Raw genomic sequence first — 20,669 nt, 5'->3', positions numbered from 1 at the left:
GCAAATCCCAAGAGTCTGGAACCTCGCCCCTCTCCCTGATGCATGGCTGTACACTCCGTACCAGCCTTTCTTGAAACCCCACTGGCTCGCCACGTGACGCTGTTGTCATCAGTAAGGACGTCTCAGCCTTGCGACTGTCATGTGGACAGTGTTAGTTCCAGTAGCAGTTATGGCCAGTACCTCTTACACCTTTCCTGTGTGCCAGCACTGTATGTTAGCTTATTTAATCCTTATGAAGTAGTGTGCCTAATGTTTGACTGCCAACTGATACTCAAGATGGGACTCATGTCCAGGTCAGCTGACTCCAAGCCCTGAGATTGTGACCCAAAGGCTGTCTGGTTCATTTATGTTGAGCAATAGCCTGTGTTCATGGCCCAGGGCTGCGAGGAACTAATGGAAGGATGATAGACGGCTGCACGCCCCCTGCTGGCTCCATGTCCTGTGTGCAGCAGATGACAGCACTTCCCCAAGTTGGTGGTTGTTTATGTTGGTAGGAAACCAGCAAGGCAGTCCCTCTGTTACCTTTGGCTCCACTAGAAGCGAAGAGAAAAACAGCAGAGGGTGAAGGGAAGGAGGAAGAACCTAAATAACAAAGGCTGTCTTAGAAGTGGTTGGGGGGGCTTGAAAAGTGCGCTTCCTGCGTGGTTTCAGTGTTGGGCATCAAGTGTGAAGTCAAGCTTCTCCGTGGATGTGGGCCATCTAGGACCAGTCCTGGAATTGAGGCCCAGTGCACAGAGGGGAATGTAGCAGCGGCTTCCTTGTATACACAAAAGCTCCTGGTAGGAAATGTGTGTGCCTGATAAAGCCTGGATGGTTCCTCGACCCCCACCCCCAACCCACTCCTGGAACCAGGAAGCTTCCTTCAGTGGTGCCTTGCCCTGCCCCTCTACTCACCTACAGCACAGCCCCTCCTTGTCACTCTTTCCAGGTGCCAGGTTCCATGCTTCATGACCACTGTGTTCTGATGGCCAGCGTGAGCAGGAGCTGAGCGCAGAAGAGAATGTACAGGGTTGCTTGGAGAAGGGGACGCTGGGGGAGGAGATGACGCCTGGTCCAGCTCCGGTACCAGAGCATGCCTGACTGGCAGGAACCTCCTAAGCTTGCCTTCCTGTGCGCCTCCAAAGTGTGAGCTCCAGGGCCAAGGCTAGTGTGGAACTGGATTAGCCTTTCTGGGATCGTCTTTTACGGCTCAGCCGTCTGTGGTGACAGAGAAGTAAAGAACATCCTCACCTGGACTCTTCTGCCTCACTTTCATGACATCTGTGTCTCATACAAAGATGAGATTCCTTGGCTTCTTGGTGTGTGACCCTCAGTTTCCAGGTTTTGTTATGAGCCTAGTAAGGCCTCTGAGTAGCTGACTATGTTAATTGCATTTTGATGCTGTCTTTAGGCAAATCTGACATTGCCAAAGTGGCTCTTGATCTGGTCTTGAAGTACTGTAGTGGGAAATAGGGCCAGATGGTGGGTAGTGAGAGCAGAGCCTTGGGGAGTGAGCAGCCACAAGAGGCAGAGGGTACCTGGGATGGCCGAGCACGCTGATGGAGTGTAGAGGATCCATGGGACCAGGGAGGGAGCTCTTACAGTTTCTTGCCATCCTTAAGCTAAACAAGGTATTGACATTGGTACTGGGATCCAGCCTCAAGAGTTTATGTCGCATTGGAAGCAGTTCACAGATAAATGGAAGGGTTGACTATTTGAACTTTGAATCAAAAGCCAGTGGCTTGAGGCATTTTAGGGAAATTCCAAGCAATAAATCACTAATATCTAGTGCTGGCTGAACAAGTGCCCTGCCCCCCACACTGACTTTCAGAGAGAGGATGACATTAACCTCAAAGCGGGGGAGAAAGAGGATCGGGATAGACAGTTGGTTCATAGCTCAGTGTGGATGGAGGATGTGGGCAAAGTCCAGACAGTTGTGTTCTGCTAGATGGAAATTGCTGAAGGGTGGCCTGGGCTAGGGATCCACAGTGCCTGACTTCTGCTCTTTATCTCTTCCGTGGCTGGAAGCATCTGGACCGTGGGACCCTGGCCTGTGGTATGAGTCAACACCCTCCTTGCCTGAGGGAACCCAAGTTCTCCGATCCAGCTCTCATTGATGTCCCACTGATGTCCCCTCAGATAACCTGATTCCTTCCAGTAAAGTGGTTGGGCCAACCTGGGCCTGAAGATGATTTAATTTTCTTATCTTTATAGCTTCTTGCAAAGGCTCAAATGCCCAGATCCAGTAAAATTCCTTTGTCAGACCACAGTTTTGACGTTAGTGGGTTCAGGGAAATGTCATCGGAACAAGTCAGAAGAAACTAGCGTGTGCGAGAGAGGATGGGCGTGGGCTGGAGATGAGGTGGAGTTTAAAGTCGGCTCTAAGCATCCTTCGCCTTTGCCCCGGGTGCTGTGTGTCAACTGTGAAGCTTCCAGGGTAGGTAGGGGCTGCTAAACCAGTCCTGTGTCTCATAAGGCAGACTGGACTGCAGCTCTCTTTCACTTGACCTTCACAAGTGAGATGACCCAACCAGGTGTGTCCTTCTTGTGTTCAGGTCACACAGCTCTCCACAGGCAGATTCCTACCTCTGTATCTATCCTTAACATCCTTAGAATACATGGTCTCAAAGTACATTTGACCTTCCAGGGCTCGGAGGGGTGCTGCACCTTGTTTTGATGGTTGGCTGGACTCAGGTGGGCCTCTCCTAGGTTTTGCTCTGTGATCTCCCAGGAGGATCCGAGATGAGATGGTTTTCAAGGCTCTGCACGATGCCCAGGCGTGGTCAGTCCCTCAGCTTTCTCTGAGTGGTGCTGCTAAGTTGCTCCACACTCAGCACAAGGCTTCCCATGGCTGCAGCGTGTCTGCTGGGTGGTTTATATTTTCTGAGCTGGTCTGGGAACTCACCCTCTTTCTTCATTAGCCTTTGGGGAAGAGGCAATTGGAAGCATCTGGAAATGCAGGTTTTATAGACATTTCACAGAGGCTCAGCCAGGCTCCGTCTGCTTTCCTTGGCGGCTCAGCGTCCCTCTCGCTTGCCTTCCCAGTGGCCGCCTTGCGCTCAGCCATTGTGTCCTTTCTGCTGCACTGGGTGGAATTAGGAAGGGAAAGGAGGCATCCTGGTAGGAAGTAAAGGGATATGCCATGCTTAAGCTCAGGAAGACTCCTGGTTCAGGGTCACCTTCTCCCTGGAAGCTGCAGAGAGGCCCATGCAACCCCCCCCCCCCCCCAGCCTCTCCTGGCTGAATCTGCAAGTCACTTTCTTGACCTGACTCCACACCCATCCCCTGTGCCTGCCATTAAAGGCTGCCCAGGTCATGTGAGGGTGCCGGACAGACAGTCCAAGCTAGAGTGTGTCAGGAAGCAAACACAGGTGATTTGTCCTCATTCGAATTCAGCTTGGACACTAGTGTCCTTCGACATGAGTGATTTGTCTAGATTTCTTTAGATTCCTAAATGGATTATAATTTTTCTCTTGGTATTATTTGACAGCAGTCATTTTTCAAGGTTTTACCAAGTTCTTCAAATACTTGGAATTTTTTGAGAGAAGTTTAGGAGAAGATCGCCATCTTCAGGTTGCATGGCGCAGTGCAACTCTCGGGCCTATTTTAGGGTCACAGAGGTAGAGCTTTTCTTTTCCCCTCCCTCCCTCCCTCCCTCCCTCCCTCCCTCCCTCCCTCCCTCCCTCCCTCCCTCCCTCCCTCCCTCCCTGTGTTTCCAAAACTGAAACAGCCACATTAGAAATCTCTAAATGAGGTACAGTATCAGTCCTACCTGAGAAAGGAAAGAAGTTGGGGTGGGAAGGAAAGAAAACAGTGATACCCCAGTAGTAGCCATGAGGAGAGTTTCTTTTGCTCTTTGTCGTGGATTGGGTGCATCCCCAGCTATTCCATTGCCATTTTGTGCTTCCTCAAAGGGAGCCTCTGGTGCTGGCATCTGCTAGCATGAGGGAAATTCAGAGACCAGGTTGCAAGCCTCCTCTCACTCCGGTGATGGTAGCTTCGGGATAGTGGACTCACCCTGATGAGCCTGGGACTTCCTGCCCTCCCACCGTCCCTTTCTGTTTTAAATCAGTCTTTCCATGTTGTTGTCTGAGGGATCGCACGACTTCAGAGCACCCCAGCCTATGCCGAGAAATGTCACAGTTACAGAATGACAGTTTCTCTGTGCTCAGTTGATAATTAGTTTTCATAATTCTTTTTTTTTAAGCACAGTTGTTTTAGCACCCCTGCCCCAACTTCATTTGTTATGTATACAATGTTCTGCCTGCATGTGTCCCTGCAGACAGAAGTTGGCACCAGATCTTATTACAGGTGGTTGTGAACCACCATGTGGTTGCTGGGAATTGAACTCAGGACCTCTGGAAGAGCAATCAATGCTCTTAACCACTGAGCCATCTCTCCATAATTCTTTCCTTAATCCTCCTGCAGTTGTGTAGGCAGAATGGAGGCACCTGGGATAGAGGGGCTGAAAGCCACAGCCCAGAAGGTTCTGGAAGTGTGTGGAATCAGCAGCAAATCCCAACCCAGGGTCCAGGTCTCCTCACTCCTCTGTGGATCAGCAAAGAGCAAATGGAGCTAGGGACCCAGAAGACAGAACCTTGCTCCAGGAGGAAGGCCCTTCATTGGCCCTTCCCCCACTCCTTGTTCTGCAAATTCCAAGGATTATTATTCACCCTTTCAGGTTCTTAGTGACTCTGGTGAAGGGCAGACTAAGATCACAGCGGTAGAAAGCTGAGAGGTTCTTCAAGTCTCGAGTGGATTTGCCTTCTCTGGGGTCCCACATGCACACCGTCACCCTGATTTCTGTGCAACTGTCTTGAGCCACAGAGGAACTTTACAGTCTGACCCAAGCTTCTTTGAGGCCCAGGGAGCTTGTAGTCTATTTCAGATAAACATCCTGAAAGCCATACTTCTTGGTTCCTTTTATGTTTTTTTTTCCCTCGTCCCCCCACCCCCACCCAAATGTTCCATGGTAGTCATTCTTGGGCTGTTTATTTAAGCTAAGGCAAATTGAACCACATGGTCCATAAGGAAAAGAGCCATATGCCACCTGTGTCTCCTCACCTCCTGGTCCCTCTTGTTAGCAATAGCGCTGCATAGCCCTTGTAACCGCTTCTTTGTGTTCTTTACATGTAATCCATTATCACTCTGTGTATGTGTGTGTGCACGCATGTGTGTGTGCACACATGAATGTACATGCCATGGCATGCAACTTGGGAGTCGGTTTTCTTTTGCCACTGGTGATGGAACTCGGCTTTTCCCACTTTTGAGGGGCCCTCGTTCATAATTTTTAGAAAATACCTACTGACTTCTTACTATGGGGAAATAGAATTTAGCTCTCTCTATTAGCATATGTTAAATATAAATTGCCTGCTTCTGTTCTCCTTTTAACCCCTCAGTGTACTTTACCAGAATTTCTGGTTTAATTCTCATTTCAATTACATTACAAATCAGTTTTATTTTTCATACAGCAATGTGACCTGTTAGCTCTATCACCTTTCTTAGAGATGTGTCCCAAGAGTATGCGATTGCCTTTGTTTGTCATCTGTCCAGTTTTTCTTTATCTACACAGGCAAATCTCTTCTGGGGGTTCCACATGCATACAGGTACCCATTTCTAGTATAATTTTAGAACTTTCTCTAGGTGTTCTGATAGAGAAATCTCTCAGGCCCATTTTCCTTACTACCACCTCTCTAGGAGCCCACAGCCCGTGTCCTGCTTGACCCAGTTACTGACCGGGTTCCTCTGAGAAGGACCCTTGCTCATTTATTCTGAGAAATGAATCCTGTAGCTACTAAAAAACTTCAGGGAAGGTCAGTGTTCTGAAAATGGACTCTGCTTTCATATAAATGGGTAACTGGTGTCTTTACTTTTATTTTATGTGTATTTTTGCATGTGTGCATGGTACATGTGGAAGTCAGAAGAGCCCTCAGAGGCCAGATCCCAGGAACTGGAGTTTTGGATGAAGACCATGTAGGTGCTGGGAGCTGAACCTTCTAAGAACAAATGCTGAGCCATCTCTTCAGTCCACATAGTCATTGTATGACAAGAACAGTTTAAGTGTGATGTGCAGGAGAGGCAGAGTGACTGGCTTCGATGTCCTCGTGATTATCAGTCTGTGTAAGGGTGCTTGCTTAGGTGGGTAACATGGTTCTGGGCACAGAACCAGAATCTCTTAAGCTGCCTCCCCAGTCTGCATAGAGTCTTTGAAGAAAAACAGCTTGTAGTGTTTGCTTATGGGTTTAGTGTTCCTTGCTCAGTGCCTGGTAGACAACAGTAGGCGATAGGCGTGTCAACTGGGTACCGTGTCTGTTGTTGCCCTTGGTATATGCGGGACTGTTTATAGCTATTAAGTGCCTAGGAAACTTTGCTTCTTCAAATGTTTGTTTGCTTTAATTTTTTATGTTTATGGTTTCTGTGTGGCATGTGCCATAGCGTGCATTTAGTGGTCAGAGGACAGCTTTGTGGAGTCCTCTCCTCATCCTTTACACTTTTCCCCCTCCCTCCTCCTCCTCTCCTTCCAGTGATTTAACCAAGAGTGCCTTCACCCACAGAGCCATCTCCCTGGACCTGGTTTTTGATGTTTACAAATTATTGTTTTCAACTGAACAGGTTGAGTTTTGAAGAATTATAGTTCTGGGCTTTGTCACAGATCGTTTCTTGACAGCTACTTCCTTTTGAAAGTGTTTTCCTACACCGGTTTGGTTTGTACATGTGTCCGTCCATTCCCTTAGGGAGGAGTTATAGCCTCACCCAGTGGTCTTTGGAGTTTCGATTTTGTTTATACTCGGGCCGAGCACATCAGGTTGCTTTGTTCCTTTTGCCCTTTGGGTTTGTAGCCAGGGCTCCTGAACTGTCCAGGTTGAGTTGCAGGGAAAGCGAGGTCTATTTGTTTCCTGCTGTGGTCTCCAGGGCACCTTCTCCAGCCTTTGTATTCTTAGAAGCAGAGTCACTCCTTGGCGGCACCAAAGCCCACAGACACCACTGGCCAGGCTTGGGTTTCACGTCCCTGGCCTTGGAAAGACAGTGCCAGCTTCTCTGTCCCTTTCAGCCCTTCAGGCACAGAGGTCATATCCTCAAAATAGAACCCTTTGTAGACTCGGTCTACTGCACTTGCGACTTGATCTAGAATTCTAATTTAATTCTAGTTTGGGAACTGCTGTCCAGCTTTTCTTCTCAAATCAGTTTCAGGAACAGTTGAATGCACATTTGGGAGGGCATAGGTGGTTCCTCAGGAACATAGTGGTGATCTCTGTGTGACCCAAAGCCTGGCCCTCACATGGTCAAGCTTTATTCTTGACTCCAGGCCTATTCCCGAATGTGTAACTTCAGACAACAGTGTGTGACTCTGAGCTCCTTGTTCCTCCTCTGTAAAGAGAAAAAGTCCGCTACAGCAGGGATGACCTGAGTTATCCTTATGAAAAGCATGACTCACGACAGCCTGGGGACACCGGACCTGGTCTTCCCTTCCACACAGGCTGGAGGTTCAGTTCCCTGAGCAGCTGGCTCTGAGGACCATGAAACCTGCCACAAACCTTCTTCTGCTTGCTCCTAGCTCGTGAGTGATGGATATTTTTTTTTTCCCACCCCAGGATGAAGCGATTATCCATAATCCAGACCATTAGTGGTCTAGTTTATTGACTGCTCTGTGTCTGGCAGTCTTTATGCCAAGCACCTTCTGCCTATAGTAGTTACCTCTGGGGCTCTTCTGTTGCACAGCCTTGCACTGCCAGTGTGCATCGGAAGTTCAGAGGGTTCCTTCTTTGTGCTCAGTCGGTACCATGGTTTTCAACTTGTGTGACCGTGTCTTGGGGAGATGAAAACAAATGTCCCCTCACCCCAGATTAGGCATCAATTCAAAGTAAGGATTCCATTCAAGTCCCCCTTGGGAACCAGTGAATCCACTGGGTTCCCTTATGATCAGGAGTGGGGGCTTGTGTACAGTGATGTGGCTGACCCCCTCCTAAAAGAGAGCCACACCATGGGCTGGAGAGATGGCTCAGCGGTTAAGAGCATTCATTGCCTGCTCTTCCAAAGGTCCTGAGTTCAATTCCCAGCAACCACATGGTGGCTCACAACCATCTGTAATGGGCTCTGGTGCCCTCTTCTGGCCTGCAGGCAGACACACAGAATATTGTATACATAATAAATAAGTATTTTTTTTTTTAAAAAAGAGCCACACCATTAAAAAAAGAACTTATCTCAGTATCAATATTAACTGCCCCAAGTAAATATTTAAAAAAAAAAAGAGTCACACCATTATTAAAAAGAACTTACCTCAGTATCAATGGCAACTGCCCCAAGCTGCATAGGTGAGGTTCCCTTTCATCTAACTGTCCATGCTCTGTCTACTCACAGGGGTCCTATCTCCCCAAGGCAACGCACAGCTGAGGCAAAGTTACTATGTAGAGCTGGGGAAGAAAACGAATGAGTGACTAGATCTCTAGTGAGGGTCTGGTGGCCTTCCCTACTCCCTTCTCCCAGGGGGCAATCACAGCTGCCCTCACGGAGATGGGAACAGCTCTGGGGCTCAAAGGATAGAGTTCCACAGTGTGGCCATTCCTTCTCTGGTCCCTGTGAGTATGATCGAGTTTGCCCCTCTGTTCCTGACTTCTTGACAAGGAGTGGTCTGAACTCCAACACTTGTGTGCTGACCTTTCAATGTCAAGCGCAAGGAAACTTTGAGCTTCAGAGCCTATTAGCTTTGTTGCCACTCTGCCCTAGCCTGAGGACCAGCAGTGGGTGGTCAGAGCTGGGAAGCTCAGGCAGGACACCTGCCTTCCATGCACTGTGTCCCCAGGCCCTGCTGTGCTCCATTCTTTGCCATGACTCACCGCCTACAGGAAGCAGCAGAGCCTGCAGACGTGGGGCCTCTCAGACCTCAGGCTAGAGATTCATAGTTCCTTAACCTTCACAGTACCTCACATCTTTCTGTGGCTTTTATTGTCTTGTTGTTGAGAAGATGGCTTTGGGACTGGAGAGATGGCTCAGTGGGCAAGAGCCCCTGCTACTTCTGCAGAGGATGAGTTTGGTTCCCAGCATCCACACAGTAGCTTACAGCTGTCTGTAGCAGCGTCAGCTCCATGGGCCTTTGTGGACATCAGGCACGTATGCGGCGTATATACATACACTCAGGGACACACCCATATGTATGAAGATTAAAATGTGTGACAGCCTTTGCACAGATGTCCCCTCCCCAAGCCACAGCACAGTGGCTTTCTTTGCCTTGGTCTTTACAGGGCTTGGAGCATAGGCTCACTCTCTTCTTCCACAGAAGAGAGGCTCTCAGTTTGAGCTCGAAGCTGCCAGCATCTGGTCCCTGTGTTGAGCGTATGGAAAAGTTTTGTAGGGTCCTGTTTTCATCTCACTTGGAATCCACTAGTCTTGGAAGCCTTGGTAAAGTTAGCGCCCAGAAGTTGCCTGAGTGAGGGTTTGACCATCCTGAAGAAGATATCTGCCCAGTCATATTCTGCATGCATGGGATGCTGGCATCAGATGAGACGTCCATCCTTGTGCTTCTCAATGTCATGGCCAGAGTTCCTCAGTTGGATAGCAATCGGGGTAGCAGCCAGCACTTCCTTGGGGTATATTTTTTTAAGAGTTTATAGCCGCTCAGCCCAGTTGATGAAACTGAATTATACATGACCCCAAGCCACGTCTTTGTGGTAGTACTTTTAATATGCAGGTATTCGCTGTGCTTCTCAGGAGTGTCATGTAAAATGGCAGCAGCTAGCTTTTGAGTGCTTGCTTTTCATTGGCTATTCAAAGTATGGTGTCATTTAAACCTCCTGACAACCCTGTGAGATTCACCTCCATCATTGCTGCCATTTTGGACACTGAAGGAGGCAGAGTCATTGTCAGAGATAACATACACTGACTAGGGCTCTGTCCTTGAACTGGCTGAATCTGGACTCCACATTTTTTACCAATTGGGCAAAACTTTATGAGTTTTTGCCAAGCATTCATCAATTTGAATATTAAGTATAACAGTCTAACTCAGGGTAATAGTTGGTGAGGGGGATGGTCTGCTATGCAAAGAACTGGAGATGTAGTGTCCCTTTAATTCCTTGAGTTTCTCTGGAGCCCCAGCTCTCCTGGATGTTCCTTGGCCCTGTGACTTAGTGTGGAATGCAGATCTAGATAGTAACGTCATACTCAGCTACATATTGGACCTCATTGAGGAACTTTAAAAGTGACCCATGCCTGGCCTCAATTTTCAGAGGTTGCAATTTAGTAAGAGTGGGGAACAGGCATTAGTGATGTCTTAATAATTGTTGGGGGTCAGGACACACACCTTTGTGTTCCATGTACAAAGTCTTAAGCCAGGTATGGTGACAGTACATTTTATCCCATTCCTTAGGAGGCAGAGGCAGGTGACTCTATGTGTGTTCAGCCTGGTCTGCATGAGACCCTATCTCCAAAACAACAAACAAGCCAAATAAGGTCTTATAACAAAGCAAGGGAAGAGAGAGTGTCCTTTGACTCTAAATGACTGAATAGAATTCAAACTTTTCATTTCTTTGTTCCCAGTTGACCTGTGCTTTTTTTCTTACTGTCCCTGTTTGGCCTTGGAGAGTCTTTACTCAGCTGTGTTGACCTGCCCACGTGCACAAGTTTTACATGACTTCCTATGGTGGCTAGCCCCAGAGGCTCAGCACTCTGGTTTCTGCCAGAAGGAAGGGAGTACCTCTTTGGAAAGCTGGGACTGAAAGTGCATTGTGGGTGGTCCTGATAGCAGCTGTAATCATCCAAGGTTTGTGCTGCGGATAAGGATCTGCAGCAGGTGTGATGTCACTGTCAGGTGAGCCAGGTGAAACTTGGTTTGGTGGTTGACGTTGCTGTGATGTCTTAGTGTACCCGGGAAGTCTTCCTGAGGCTTTTTGGAAGCTACGTGGCCTCGCCCGGCGGCGACAATGGTTGTTTTCCTCTGTGTTCTAATGTATCTTTCCAGAGGTAGCATTTCAAGATTCCCACCCATTCTCCAGTTCAGGCAGGTGAGCCCTGTTCTCTGAAAACATTTGTAATGGGAGTGTCCCCATTGGTTTCTTGCAGTACAACAAACACCTCTTCGTGCACATCGGGCATGCCAACCATTCTTACAGTGACCCGTTGCTTGAATCTGTGGACATTCGTCAGATATACGACAAATTTCCTGAAAAGAAAGGTGGCCTGAAGGAACTGTTTGGAAAAGGCCCTCAGAACGCCTTCTTCCTCGTAAAATTCTGGGTGAGTAGACAAAGTGATTTCACTGGTTCCTGTGAGTGAGTGAGCGAGCGAGCGAGCGAGTGAGCGAGCGAGCGAGGTGCAATGCAGCCAGCTGTGGTGACACACTGTCTGGGTAGGCGGCTTATTCATGGGGCGGCTCAGAGGTGGCAGGAGTCACAGTGCAAAACTTGAGACACCGCTCACTTTGTGCTGCATTTCACCCCATTAAGCCGAGTGACCCTTGACTTTCACTGGAGCCTGGAAGCTGGAGTCAGGCTGAGGATAGAGTTGTGTGCCTCAAGATTTTCTAAGTGTCAGAGAAGATAAACCTGCTTCATTCCTGGGCTAGGGCGATGGCTCAGTCAATAAAGAGTTAGCCACACCAACACAGGGATCTGCGTGCGATCTCCCTCACCCATGGCTAAGAGCCAGGTGTGGTAGCATGCGCCTGTCATCCCAATGCTGAGGAGGCAGAGATAGGAGGGTCACTGGACTTTACTGGCCAGCCAGAGTAGTCTTCCTAGTGAGCTTGGGCTCCTGAGGGACCTTTGGTCTGTATACACCAAAAAAGCAAGCAAGCATTTCTTTCCTGCTTTCACAGGACACGGCCACTTGAATTGCCCTTGGTGCTTGGTCTTATGATGGGCCTTCACCTCTGAAAGATACTCTGTGTCCCTTCCCCCAGTGGCCAAGTGTGCGCCAGCGGCCTGCTGATAGAGCTGTAGGGGCTGAGTGGGGAGCACGGGAGACAAGACACTACCAATGAGAGTTGGTTAGTCCCCAGTCTATAAAGAAGAAGCTTCAGTGTTTGTGTCCTTCAGTGTGTCATTCAAGGCCTTCAATGACCAGTTTCCAAAGGGCTTTCCTCCTGGGTTTTGCAGGTCCCTTGGATTTGTGTGCCCACACCCCCTTCATGCTCATCTAGAGACCATGTCTTTCCTCTTCTGTCCCCAAGCCAGCTACTTCCTCTCTCAGCACTGAAGCAGAGCATTGATCCCACCCCTGACTCCCGTTTCATTTTGTGGTTAATCAGTTCCCATGCTGGGTCATAATTATTGGGACGTGTATTCAGCTCCCCTCTGGACTCCAGACTGCCCCCGGGGGACCGCATTCACAGAGTGGCTTCCAGTTATTGAATGCCTGCTGTGTGCTAGGAGTGGGCTAAGTGCTTTACATGGATTTCATGCTGTAAGTGGAATTTGTCTCATATCCAGCTAAGAAGGCCGGGCTGGGGATGACAAAGGACAAACTGCTTCAGGCTGGGGACCAGAGCTGTCAATTTCAATACACCTCCCCGTGCCCAGACAGCTTAACCGGTGGGCCCCAGCGTTTGTCATCCTAAGACTCTCCAGATTTACGGCACCAAGCGTGTGTCCTAGGGAAGACAGCCTACCCAATGTGGAAACAAGCAGGTGGATGAGAGAGCAATGTATGTTTTAAATTCCTTGGGGGAATTTGCATATTTTATTTATTCAACTTTTCCGTCCTTCCTTGGTGACCAGGTTATACTGACTGTGCCGTCAGCATTCAGACTTGGATGGATGCGGCCAGCGTTAACATTCAGGGCAGCCTGAGAAGGCCACACAGCCACTTTTCTAAGCTGGCGGCTGTTGTAGAGACCTGTGTGCCGCCACTCCCCGGCTTAATTTTGATTTCTTGTTGAAGAAAAATCGGTGTAATCACCTGAATATTACAAATGTCCCACCCTTTCTGGGGGAAGGCAGATTCTCAGTTTGTAACCCAGGCTGGCCTCAAAGAGATCAGACTGTCTGTGCCCCAAAGTGCACAACTTAAAGATATGCACCAGCACCCTGGGGCCCCATCTTAACTACTATAAAAAGTATGGGCGGGCTTAACGAGGCCTGGTGGTGAGGCAGAGGCTAGTGGATCTCTGAATTTGAGATCAGTCTAGTCTCCAGAGAGATCCATATCAGCCAGGGTTTCACAGAAAAAAACGTGTTTTGAAAAGCAAACAAAAAAATCACACTCCTGCCCCACAAATTATCTGCATGGCTGTTTAAAGTTTAAAAGGTGTGTTTGAGCATAAATGTATGTTGTGAGGCTACTATAAGGTAAGATAGGAACTGTCTATAGTACAGAAAATAGTTAACAACTATGAAACAAAAGCTGTGTTGTAAGCCTAAGAATGGCCCTTGAGTCAAGTTTGACAGTCCTGTTGTCAAAGGTAGGAGGTGGGTTGTTTATCCAAGTTAATGAGAAAGTATAAGATGATTAGAAGAAAGCACTTTTACTACTTTCAAATTAAACAGCAGCAGTGGGTTTTAATGATGATAAGATTTCTCACAATTAACATTTTGTTTGAACGTAAATTTACATAGAAGTTGCGTGTTTTGTTTTGTTTTTTGGCTTTGCTTCCAACATTGCTTCTTTTACCTGGTGGATGAGCTAGCTGCCTTCCCTTGGGTTCTGCCTCTCCTGGTACTGTCTTCCTGATACGGAGTAGCCTGCACATGTGTGGCTGGTGGTGTGCAGACTTAGACTGGTACTCTCGGAGCCCAGATACTTATCTGTTCTATTCAGATTTATAGGATTAAAATTGAGCACTTCCATGAATATGATAGAAAACGTGACTCATTCTGCACCACTGTTGGGAGTCCTTAAGCTTTCCGAGGACATTCACGGGGAGCTGTTAGAACAGAGGAGAGACGGCAGCTTCAGTCAGGCTGCAGTTGGGAGTCTCACTGGCTTCTGTAATGATTTGGTGAGGATGGGTTGCGCTCTTAGCATCTCCATCCTTGGGTATCAGCAGGTGCGTGCCGTCGACGATGCTTCAGAAGGTTTAACGCTCCCTTTGAAACAGCTTTTATATTAGCAATTCATTTAGCGGATTCTCCTCGTAGTGTGAATTCGGTAAATTACAACAGAGACCCCCGTGCCCAGCCGTGCTCCCTTTTGCCTTTTTCTCAAACCAGGAAGACTCTTAATTTGCTCATTTGATTGCTGTTGAAATTCCATTTTCAGAGTGTCTGACCTGGGTTCAGTAAGGCAAGACAGCCTGAGGTGTTTCCTATGGAAAAAAATGCCTGTGCTGCCATTTCACAGACCCACGACCAAAGCAAATGACAGAGCCCAGACCACCAGTGTGGATGCTGCAGTGATGGAAGCTTAAGCTCACATTGCCCAAGTGAACTGGGCTGGGCAGACTTAAGCCAAGTCTTTATGAAGGAAATTAATTTAAGGGTTTAACCAAATAAGGAATGTTGGAATAATGGAGCTGGTGTCTTTGAGGGGAATCTCAGCTTTCTACTTTCAGTCCTAATAGTGCATGAGTATCAAGAATTCTAGCGTCAAATACTCATGGAAAGAAGCTGTGTTTTCACCTTATAACCCCAGACTGTCCAGAATAGCGTTTAATGAAGCCTTTTTTTAAAAACTCAATTAAGTAATACAGCATTGTGGCTGGGGGCTGGAGAGAGCCTGCTGCTCGTACAGAGAACCAGGGTCCAGACCACAGCATCCACAGCTGTAACTGCAGCTCTAGGGATCTGATATCCCTTCTAGGCTGTGCGGGCACCTGGGCACATTATGTACACACACACACACACACACACACACACACACACACACACACACTAAATCTGCGTACATGTGCATATACACATATAAATAAAATCTTTTTATATTTTTGAGAGGGAGGCCTTACCTGGCTAGCTGGCCTTGAATTCATTATATAGACCAGGCTGCCCCTGAACTCACAGAAATCCCCCTGACCTGCCTCCCAATAGCTGGGAATAAAGGCCAATCGAAAATACAATAAATCTTTTAAAAATTTGTATTTGTACAGATATGTATCTTATTGCCAGGAATAAAAATTTTCAATATACATTTAATATTCTGTTTTCCTTCCAAATCATTATAAATGGTTATATTCTAGGAACTAAGATATATATTACCTGTATTCTTAATACTTTTCTCTGTAATGTTCTTGGAATTACATGCACTATGAATAGCAGTATGTTTGTGCTCATTTAATTTACATGTTTACCTTTTTTGAGCTTCAGCTTTTGAGACAGACTTTTGCCTTGTAGTCTTGGCTGTCCTAGAACTCACCACGTAGATCAGGCTGGCCTTAAACTCATAAAGATCTACCTTCTTCTGTCTCCCAAGTGTTGGGACTCAAGGTGTGCACCACCGTGCCTGAATAATCACTTTTTAAAGGAATTAAGAAGCAAGGTTAGATGCTGGAGAGGTGGCTCAGAGGTTAACAGCACTTGCTGCTCTTCCAGATGTCCTAAGTTTAATTCCCAGCAACCAATGGTGGCTCACAACCATCTATGATAAGATCCGGTGTCTGCAAGGACACATGCAGACAGAACACTGTATTAGATACATAGATAATCTTGAGAAAAGAAAAGTAACAAGGTTAATTTGCTAGCCATACAGATGTGAGAGGATTTTATGAGCCAGGGAAAGGGTGAGCAAGTTATCTCACATGGGGGCACCCTCTAGAATCCACTCAGAATCTCTTCCTTTGGGAGTTGCCTTGGCCACACTGGGAGAATCCCTCTGCCAGTTGGCTGGCCAGTCCTCAACAGCTTTCTCTCCTGGGTCTTTGGACCCAGACTTAGTGTTAGCAAAACCCGGGACAGGGTGCAGCCATTCCCATGTGTGGCTATTTAAACATTGTTGCTGTCTGAGGAGAGCTGGCACCGAACAGGGCACACTGCCCTTCTCACACTTGTTTTGATTTTTGAAGTTGTTTGTAGTTGCAGGGCATCCTGTTAACTAAGCAGACTGTCTACCCCTGAGCTGCATGCACTCCCAGCCACAGAGGAACCCTCTGATTGGTTGTGTGTTACAGAGATCCAGTGTCAACTCTGCCCCCTTCACATTTCAGAAGCGTACACTGCTTTTCCGCACCTACCTGTAGCTCCAGCTCCTGTGGCTTCAACACCCCTGGCTCCCCCAGGACACACAGGCACACAAATACATAATTGAAAAAATAATAAAAATTAAAATCTTTTGAAAGTAATGCAACTTAGTTACAAGTGGTCCAAGCAGATTTAGGAATAGAGTTTAAAATATGAGGCAGCCTTGGCCCAGTTACCTGTCAGCCAAGTCTGTGAGCACCGTGCATGGCTAGTGTTTCCACTCAACAGGTATCATCACCCCACAGCTCCACCCCTTGCCCGACCCCACCCCAGAGGTTTATAATGTTTCCTTACATAAGTCGGAATTTGAGGATAAGCCTTATTTTTTGTTCTTTTTAGTAAAGGTTAGCATTAGTAGAATTACTGGATTTGTAACTAACCTGTGCAAGCTTCCCACTTAAATTTCAGTGCAAGTGTCTGAGATCGTCGGGACATTCGCAGACCAAAGTCCCGTATGTGATGTTTATTTGCCATGCAGATATTACTGGGTGTCTCATAGCTTCTTTACATATAATGGTTATTTCACTGTGTGTGATTGGTTGCCTGGTGGTTGTTGTTTATTTTTATATTTTTTTAAATATTTATTTTATTTTTTATTATGTATACAATATTCTGTCTATGTGTATGCCTGCAGGCCAGAAGAGGGCACCAGACCCCATTACAGATGGTTGTGAGCCACCATGTGGTTGCTGGGTATTGAACTCAGGACCTTTGGAAGAGAAGGCAATGCTCTTAACCTCTGAGCCATCTCTCCAGTCCTGGTTGTTGTTTATTTTAAAAAGACATTTCATATATGAAAACTCCAGTCCAGAAAACTGTCTCATTTCTTGGGAAAGAACACCTTTGAACAGGGTCAGACTCCGCCAGGCACCCAGGACTTGTTGCCTGACTTGGTTGGGAGGCCCAGACCCTGAGTCTACCTACAGTAGTCTGTGGTCTACCGTGGTTCTTACCTGGCCTGTGGGTGATATTAATTGCATTTTTGTAAATGAATGCTGGTATTGGTGGGAAATTTGCAATGCAAACACACAGCCTTTTCAAACCAGGCATATTGTAATTAGAGCAAGCTTTTAAGAGTCTTTGAAGTACTAAATGTTTATGAAATTCAAATAGGGGTGTGTAATCTGCACAATAAAGGGGCCCTGGTGGTGTTTTTTAAAATCGCCTATTTTGTGGATGTAAATATATGCCATAATTAGCGGAAAGTAACTAGAAGGGCTGGGCTGGCCCAGTTTATTCCTGTTATTCTTATTTAAAACAGCTGTGGCCAGAGAGCTGCCTCTGTTTCAGTTTCGTTGGGCAGAGGCACAATGGCTCCACTGAATGGAAGCACTCAGGGACCCACTTCCCTGCAGGCAGCCCCTTCCTTGTCCCCATAGGCAGCCTGTCTAACTGGAGAGGTGTTCAGCTTCGCTCCAGCCTCTCCTGCCCAGACCCTGATGGCTTCTGGGGTCTGGGCCAAAGTACAGACGCATGCAAATGAGGCAGGCTGGGAGGGCTCTGGGGCTGCCAGTTTTCTCCAGACCCACCTTTTCACCCCCCAGATAGGCTCAGTGTCTTAGGGCTCTTTTGCCTTGTACAGAGCAATTGTCCTTTAGCGCCTGTGGGAGCAGCTGGGAAGCCCACAAGGCGTGCACTGCCTGGCCCTGCCTCACCATGTGGCAAGCCTGGATAGCCGCCCACAGCAGGGCCCAGCTCCCAGTGCCGCCTGCCAAGGAGCCAGATGCTGCCATTGGGAAGAAATTGCTTCACAATTTGAAGTCTTGGTCCTTTGATCATGGCTCAGAGAGGATGCAGAAGAGAGATTCAAAGTGGTAGTTTGAAAACTGCCCATCCATCAGTGCCTATTACCCTGACTCTGCAGGGACAGTCTGAGGTGGTTTTCATTTTTGCAAGCTCATAATTCCTCCCCAGCCCTTCTGCACACTGAAGAATGATGGGAGATAAGTAGGAAGGAAGTGTCTATAGCCTGCCCCTACCCCTTAATGTGCCTACCTTAGGGATTCTCTCCTACCCATGGTCCAGCAAGCTCTGTCTCGTTAAACTGTGACATAGCCAAGCGACCTTGCTGTGTGGACTTCCATTTCCCAGTCTTCATTGGCAAGATGGGGCTTTATCTCCGTTATGGTAAAAATAAAATGCCGAGGTTCCCCTCGTGGCCTGACAGCGATCCCAGGCAGGGAGCCCCACGGTGGGTGAGACAGAGACTGATCCAGCACCAAATGTCATGGTTTAAATAAAATGCTGCAGTTCCCTGAGTGGCACAGTGTTAGGTCACAAGACCACGGTGGGCCACAAAGGCGGCAGGTGAGAGACAGAGATCTATTAGGCATGCTATGCAGAGAAAGTGGGTATTTATTTAGTGAGTTATGGAGGGGAAAGCGAAAGGGGAGAAAAGGAGAGGTGGGGAATGGAGAGAAGGGAGAGAAGCAGAAGCTTCAGGAGAGAGATGGAAGAGGAAGAAAGTCTCAGGCTGGAAATGGTCAGTGGATGGGGGTTGGGGGAATGAACGGGGCTTGTCTCTTAAAGGGACAGGACAGACCATTACAATCTCCCGTTCCTTTGCCCCTACAGTGAGTTTTCCAGAAGCCACAGTTTTTCCAGGGACAGTTGCTCTGTCCCCCTCTTCAGTGTCTGGATCCCGCATACCTGGACTAAACTTCATGTTTTCAAAGATGAAGTCTAGTCCTGGTAGACTTTTAATGTTCACCCAAAATGGGCACAATTTTTAAACGAATGAATGAATAAATAAATAAAGGCCATGCGAGCTAACATAGCCTTGAATAAATAGGCCTGTTGAACACAAGGACAGTGAGTAGAAACCATGCCATGCAGAGTCTCATGTAGCAAAGGCGGCCTGGAGCTCTTGATTCACCTGTCCCTATCTATATCCAGGTGTGTAGATTGCAGACCCGTACCAGCATTCCTGGCTGCAGCACTCTTAAGTAATCCTGAGTGCTGAAAATTGAACCCAGATCCCCATGCATGCTGGTCAGGCACTCTCCCAGCTGGGCCACATCCCTAGCCCAGGAGCACTTTGTGGTGGTCTGTTTTTGTTGTTATTTCTTTGATTTGCCTTTGAAATATCCCCCTCCCCCCGCTTTCTAGAACTTGCCTGCAAATAGATCTTGGAATCTTTAATCCATTCAAAGCATGTTAGTGACTGTAGCAAATGTTTTCAAATGTAGTTGAACTTTCCTTTGGGGGACCTCCAGTCCCCAAATAACAACACAGAGACTTCATATTTGTTATGAAAACTTGACCTTTAGCTTAGGTCTGTCCCCAGCTAGCTCTTATAATTTAAATTAACCAGTTTTTATTAATATTCATTCTGACATGTGGCTTTTTTCCTCTCCACTGTTCTGTATGTCCAACGTGGTCCAAGTTTCCCCGTTGTTTCTGCCTCTCTTCTTTACAGAGTCCTCCCTCTTCCTGAAGTCCCGCCTAGTCTCCCCAGTCTTGCTGTTGGCCATTTAGCTCTTTATTAAGCCAATCAGAAGGCACCTTGGGCAGAAACACATCTTTAAAGTGTAAACAAATATTCCACAACAAATGACTTCTTTTTTTGTTGGCTTCCAGAGGGAATTCCATAATCTCTCTACTTGTGCCTTTGTGGAGAATTGGGGGGTTTGTACCTGTCTGAGCAGTTGCATCCAGTCTGCCAGGTATGATGTGAAACTCCCAAATCAGGCAAGCATCCCACCTGCCATTCACACACACACACATGTGGATTGTAAGGTCTTTATAGATGGGACTTCAGGCTCTGTCCTGGTCCATATTTTAATTGTGGGATTAACAGGACTGATGGCAAGTACTGTTTAATAGCTGTCTTTAGTATGGCACCTTCCAGCTTACAGCTGCATGGCACCTTGCAGCTTACAGGTGCATTGGTGCGCACCCGTCCCTCACCGCACCACAGCGGCTGTTGCTCATGTCTTCTTCTCTGGTCAAAGATGAGAAATGTGAGGCCCTGCCGTCCATGCCATTGTTCAGACGGCAGAGATGAGGCAGTGACAGGTGAAGGAGCATCCAAAAATATCTAGACTAGATAGACAGGAATCTAACACGAGGGGAGGCTTAATGAAATAGATTTGTAGTTTGAGTCCTAGGATGGAGCCCACTGGAGAGACTGGGAGATCAACGGAGAGTTCCGCAGAACTCAAGAGAGCGTCAGATTGTCCTCTTCACCTGGAGAGCTGGGTGCACGTACCGGAAGCAGTGATGCCAGGGAAGTCAGGGTCTCCTCTTGGAGTGCTTGGTCTCACTACAGGAGAGTTTAAGAATGGGCTAAATGGAGTGAGAGGGCAGTTCTTCTAGACTTTAAAAGAAAATCCCCAGGGCAGACACAGGGCCAGTCTCAACACTGCTTTGAGAAGGAGGACGAGAAGGGTTTGGCAGGCATGCCGATTGAGTTAGCTGCTATCTATGGAGGTCAGCCGGCCACATGGCAGAGAGGCAAGTGCAGGGTGGTGGGGAGCTTTCGAGGAAGCATGCTGAGAACAGGGAGAAAGAGGAAAAGGAAAGATGAGCCTTTTCTGAGGAATTCAGGAAATGGGCAGTTCATGGAGCCCTCCAGTGACTTGTGGCGCAGGT

At 47.6% G+C, this 20,669-nt stretch overlaps 1 protein-coding gene across 11 annotated transcripts in view; it reads left to right on the top strand.

The window, feature by feature from the left end:
- Positions 1-20,669, top strand: part of Tead1 (TEA domain transcription factor 1) — a 229,963-nt gene that overhangs the window by 187,918 nt on the left and 21,376 nt on the right. For all 11 annotated transcript variants that reach the window (XM_087908556.1, XM_087908555.1, XM_087908550.1 and 8 more), the window contains one exon: positions 11,032-11,205. In XM_087908556.1, the coding sequence (XP_087764682.1) occupies positions 11,032-11,205 (174 nt within the window). The remainder of the gene's footprint in view (positions 1-11,031; positions 11,206-20,669) is intronic.

The sequence above is a fragment of the Myodes glareolus genome, chromosome 7, assembly GCF_982192425.1.
Source record: "Myodes glareolus chromosome 7, mMyoGla1.1, whole genome shotgun sequence".
Lineage (NCBI taxonomy): Eukaryota > Metazoa > Chordata > Mammalia > Rodentia > Cricetidae > Myodes > Myodes glareolus.
This window is presented reverse-complemented; position numbering and strand designations above follow the sequence as displayed.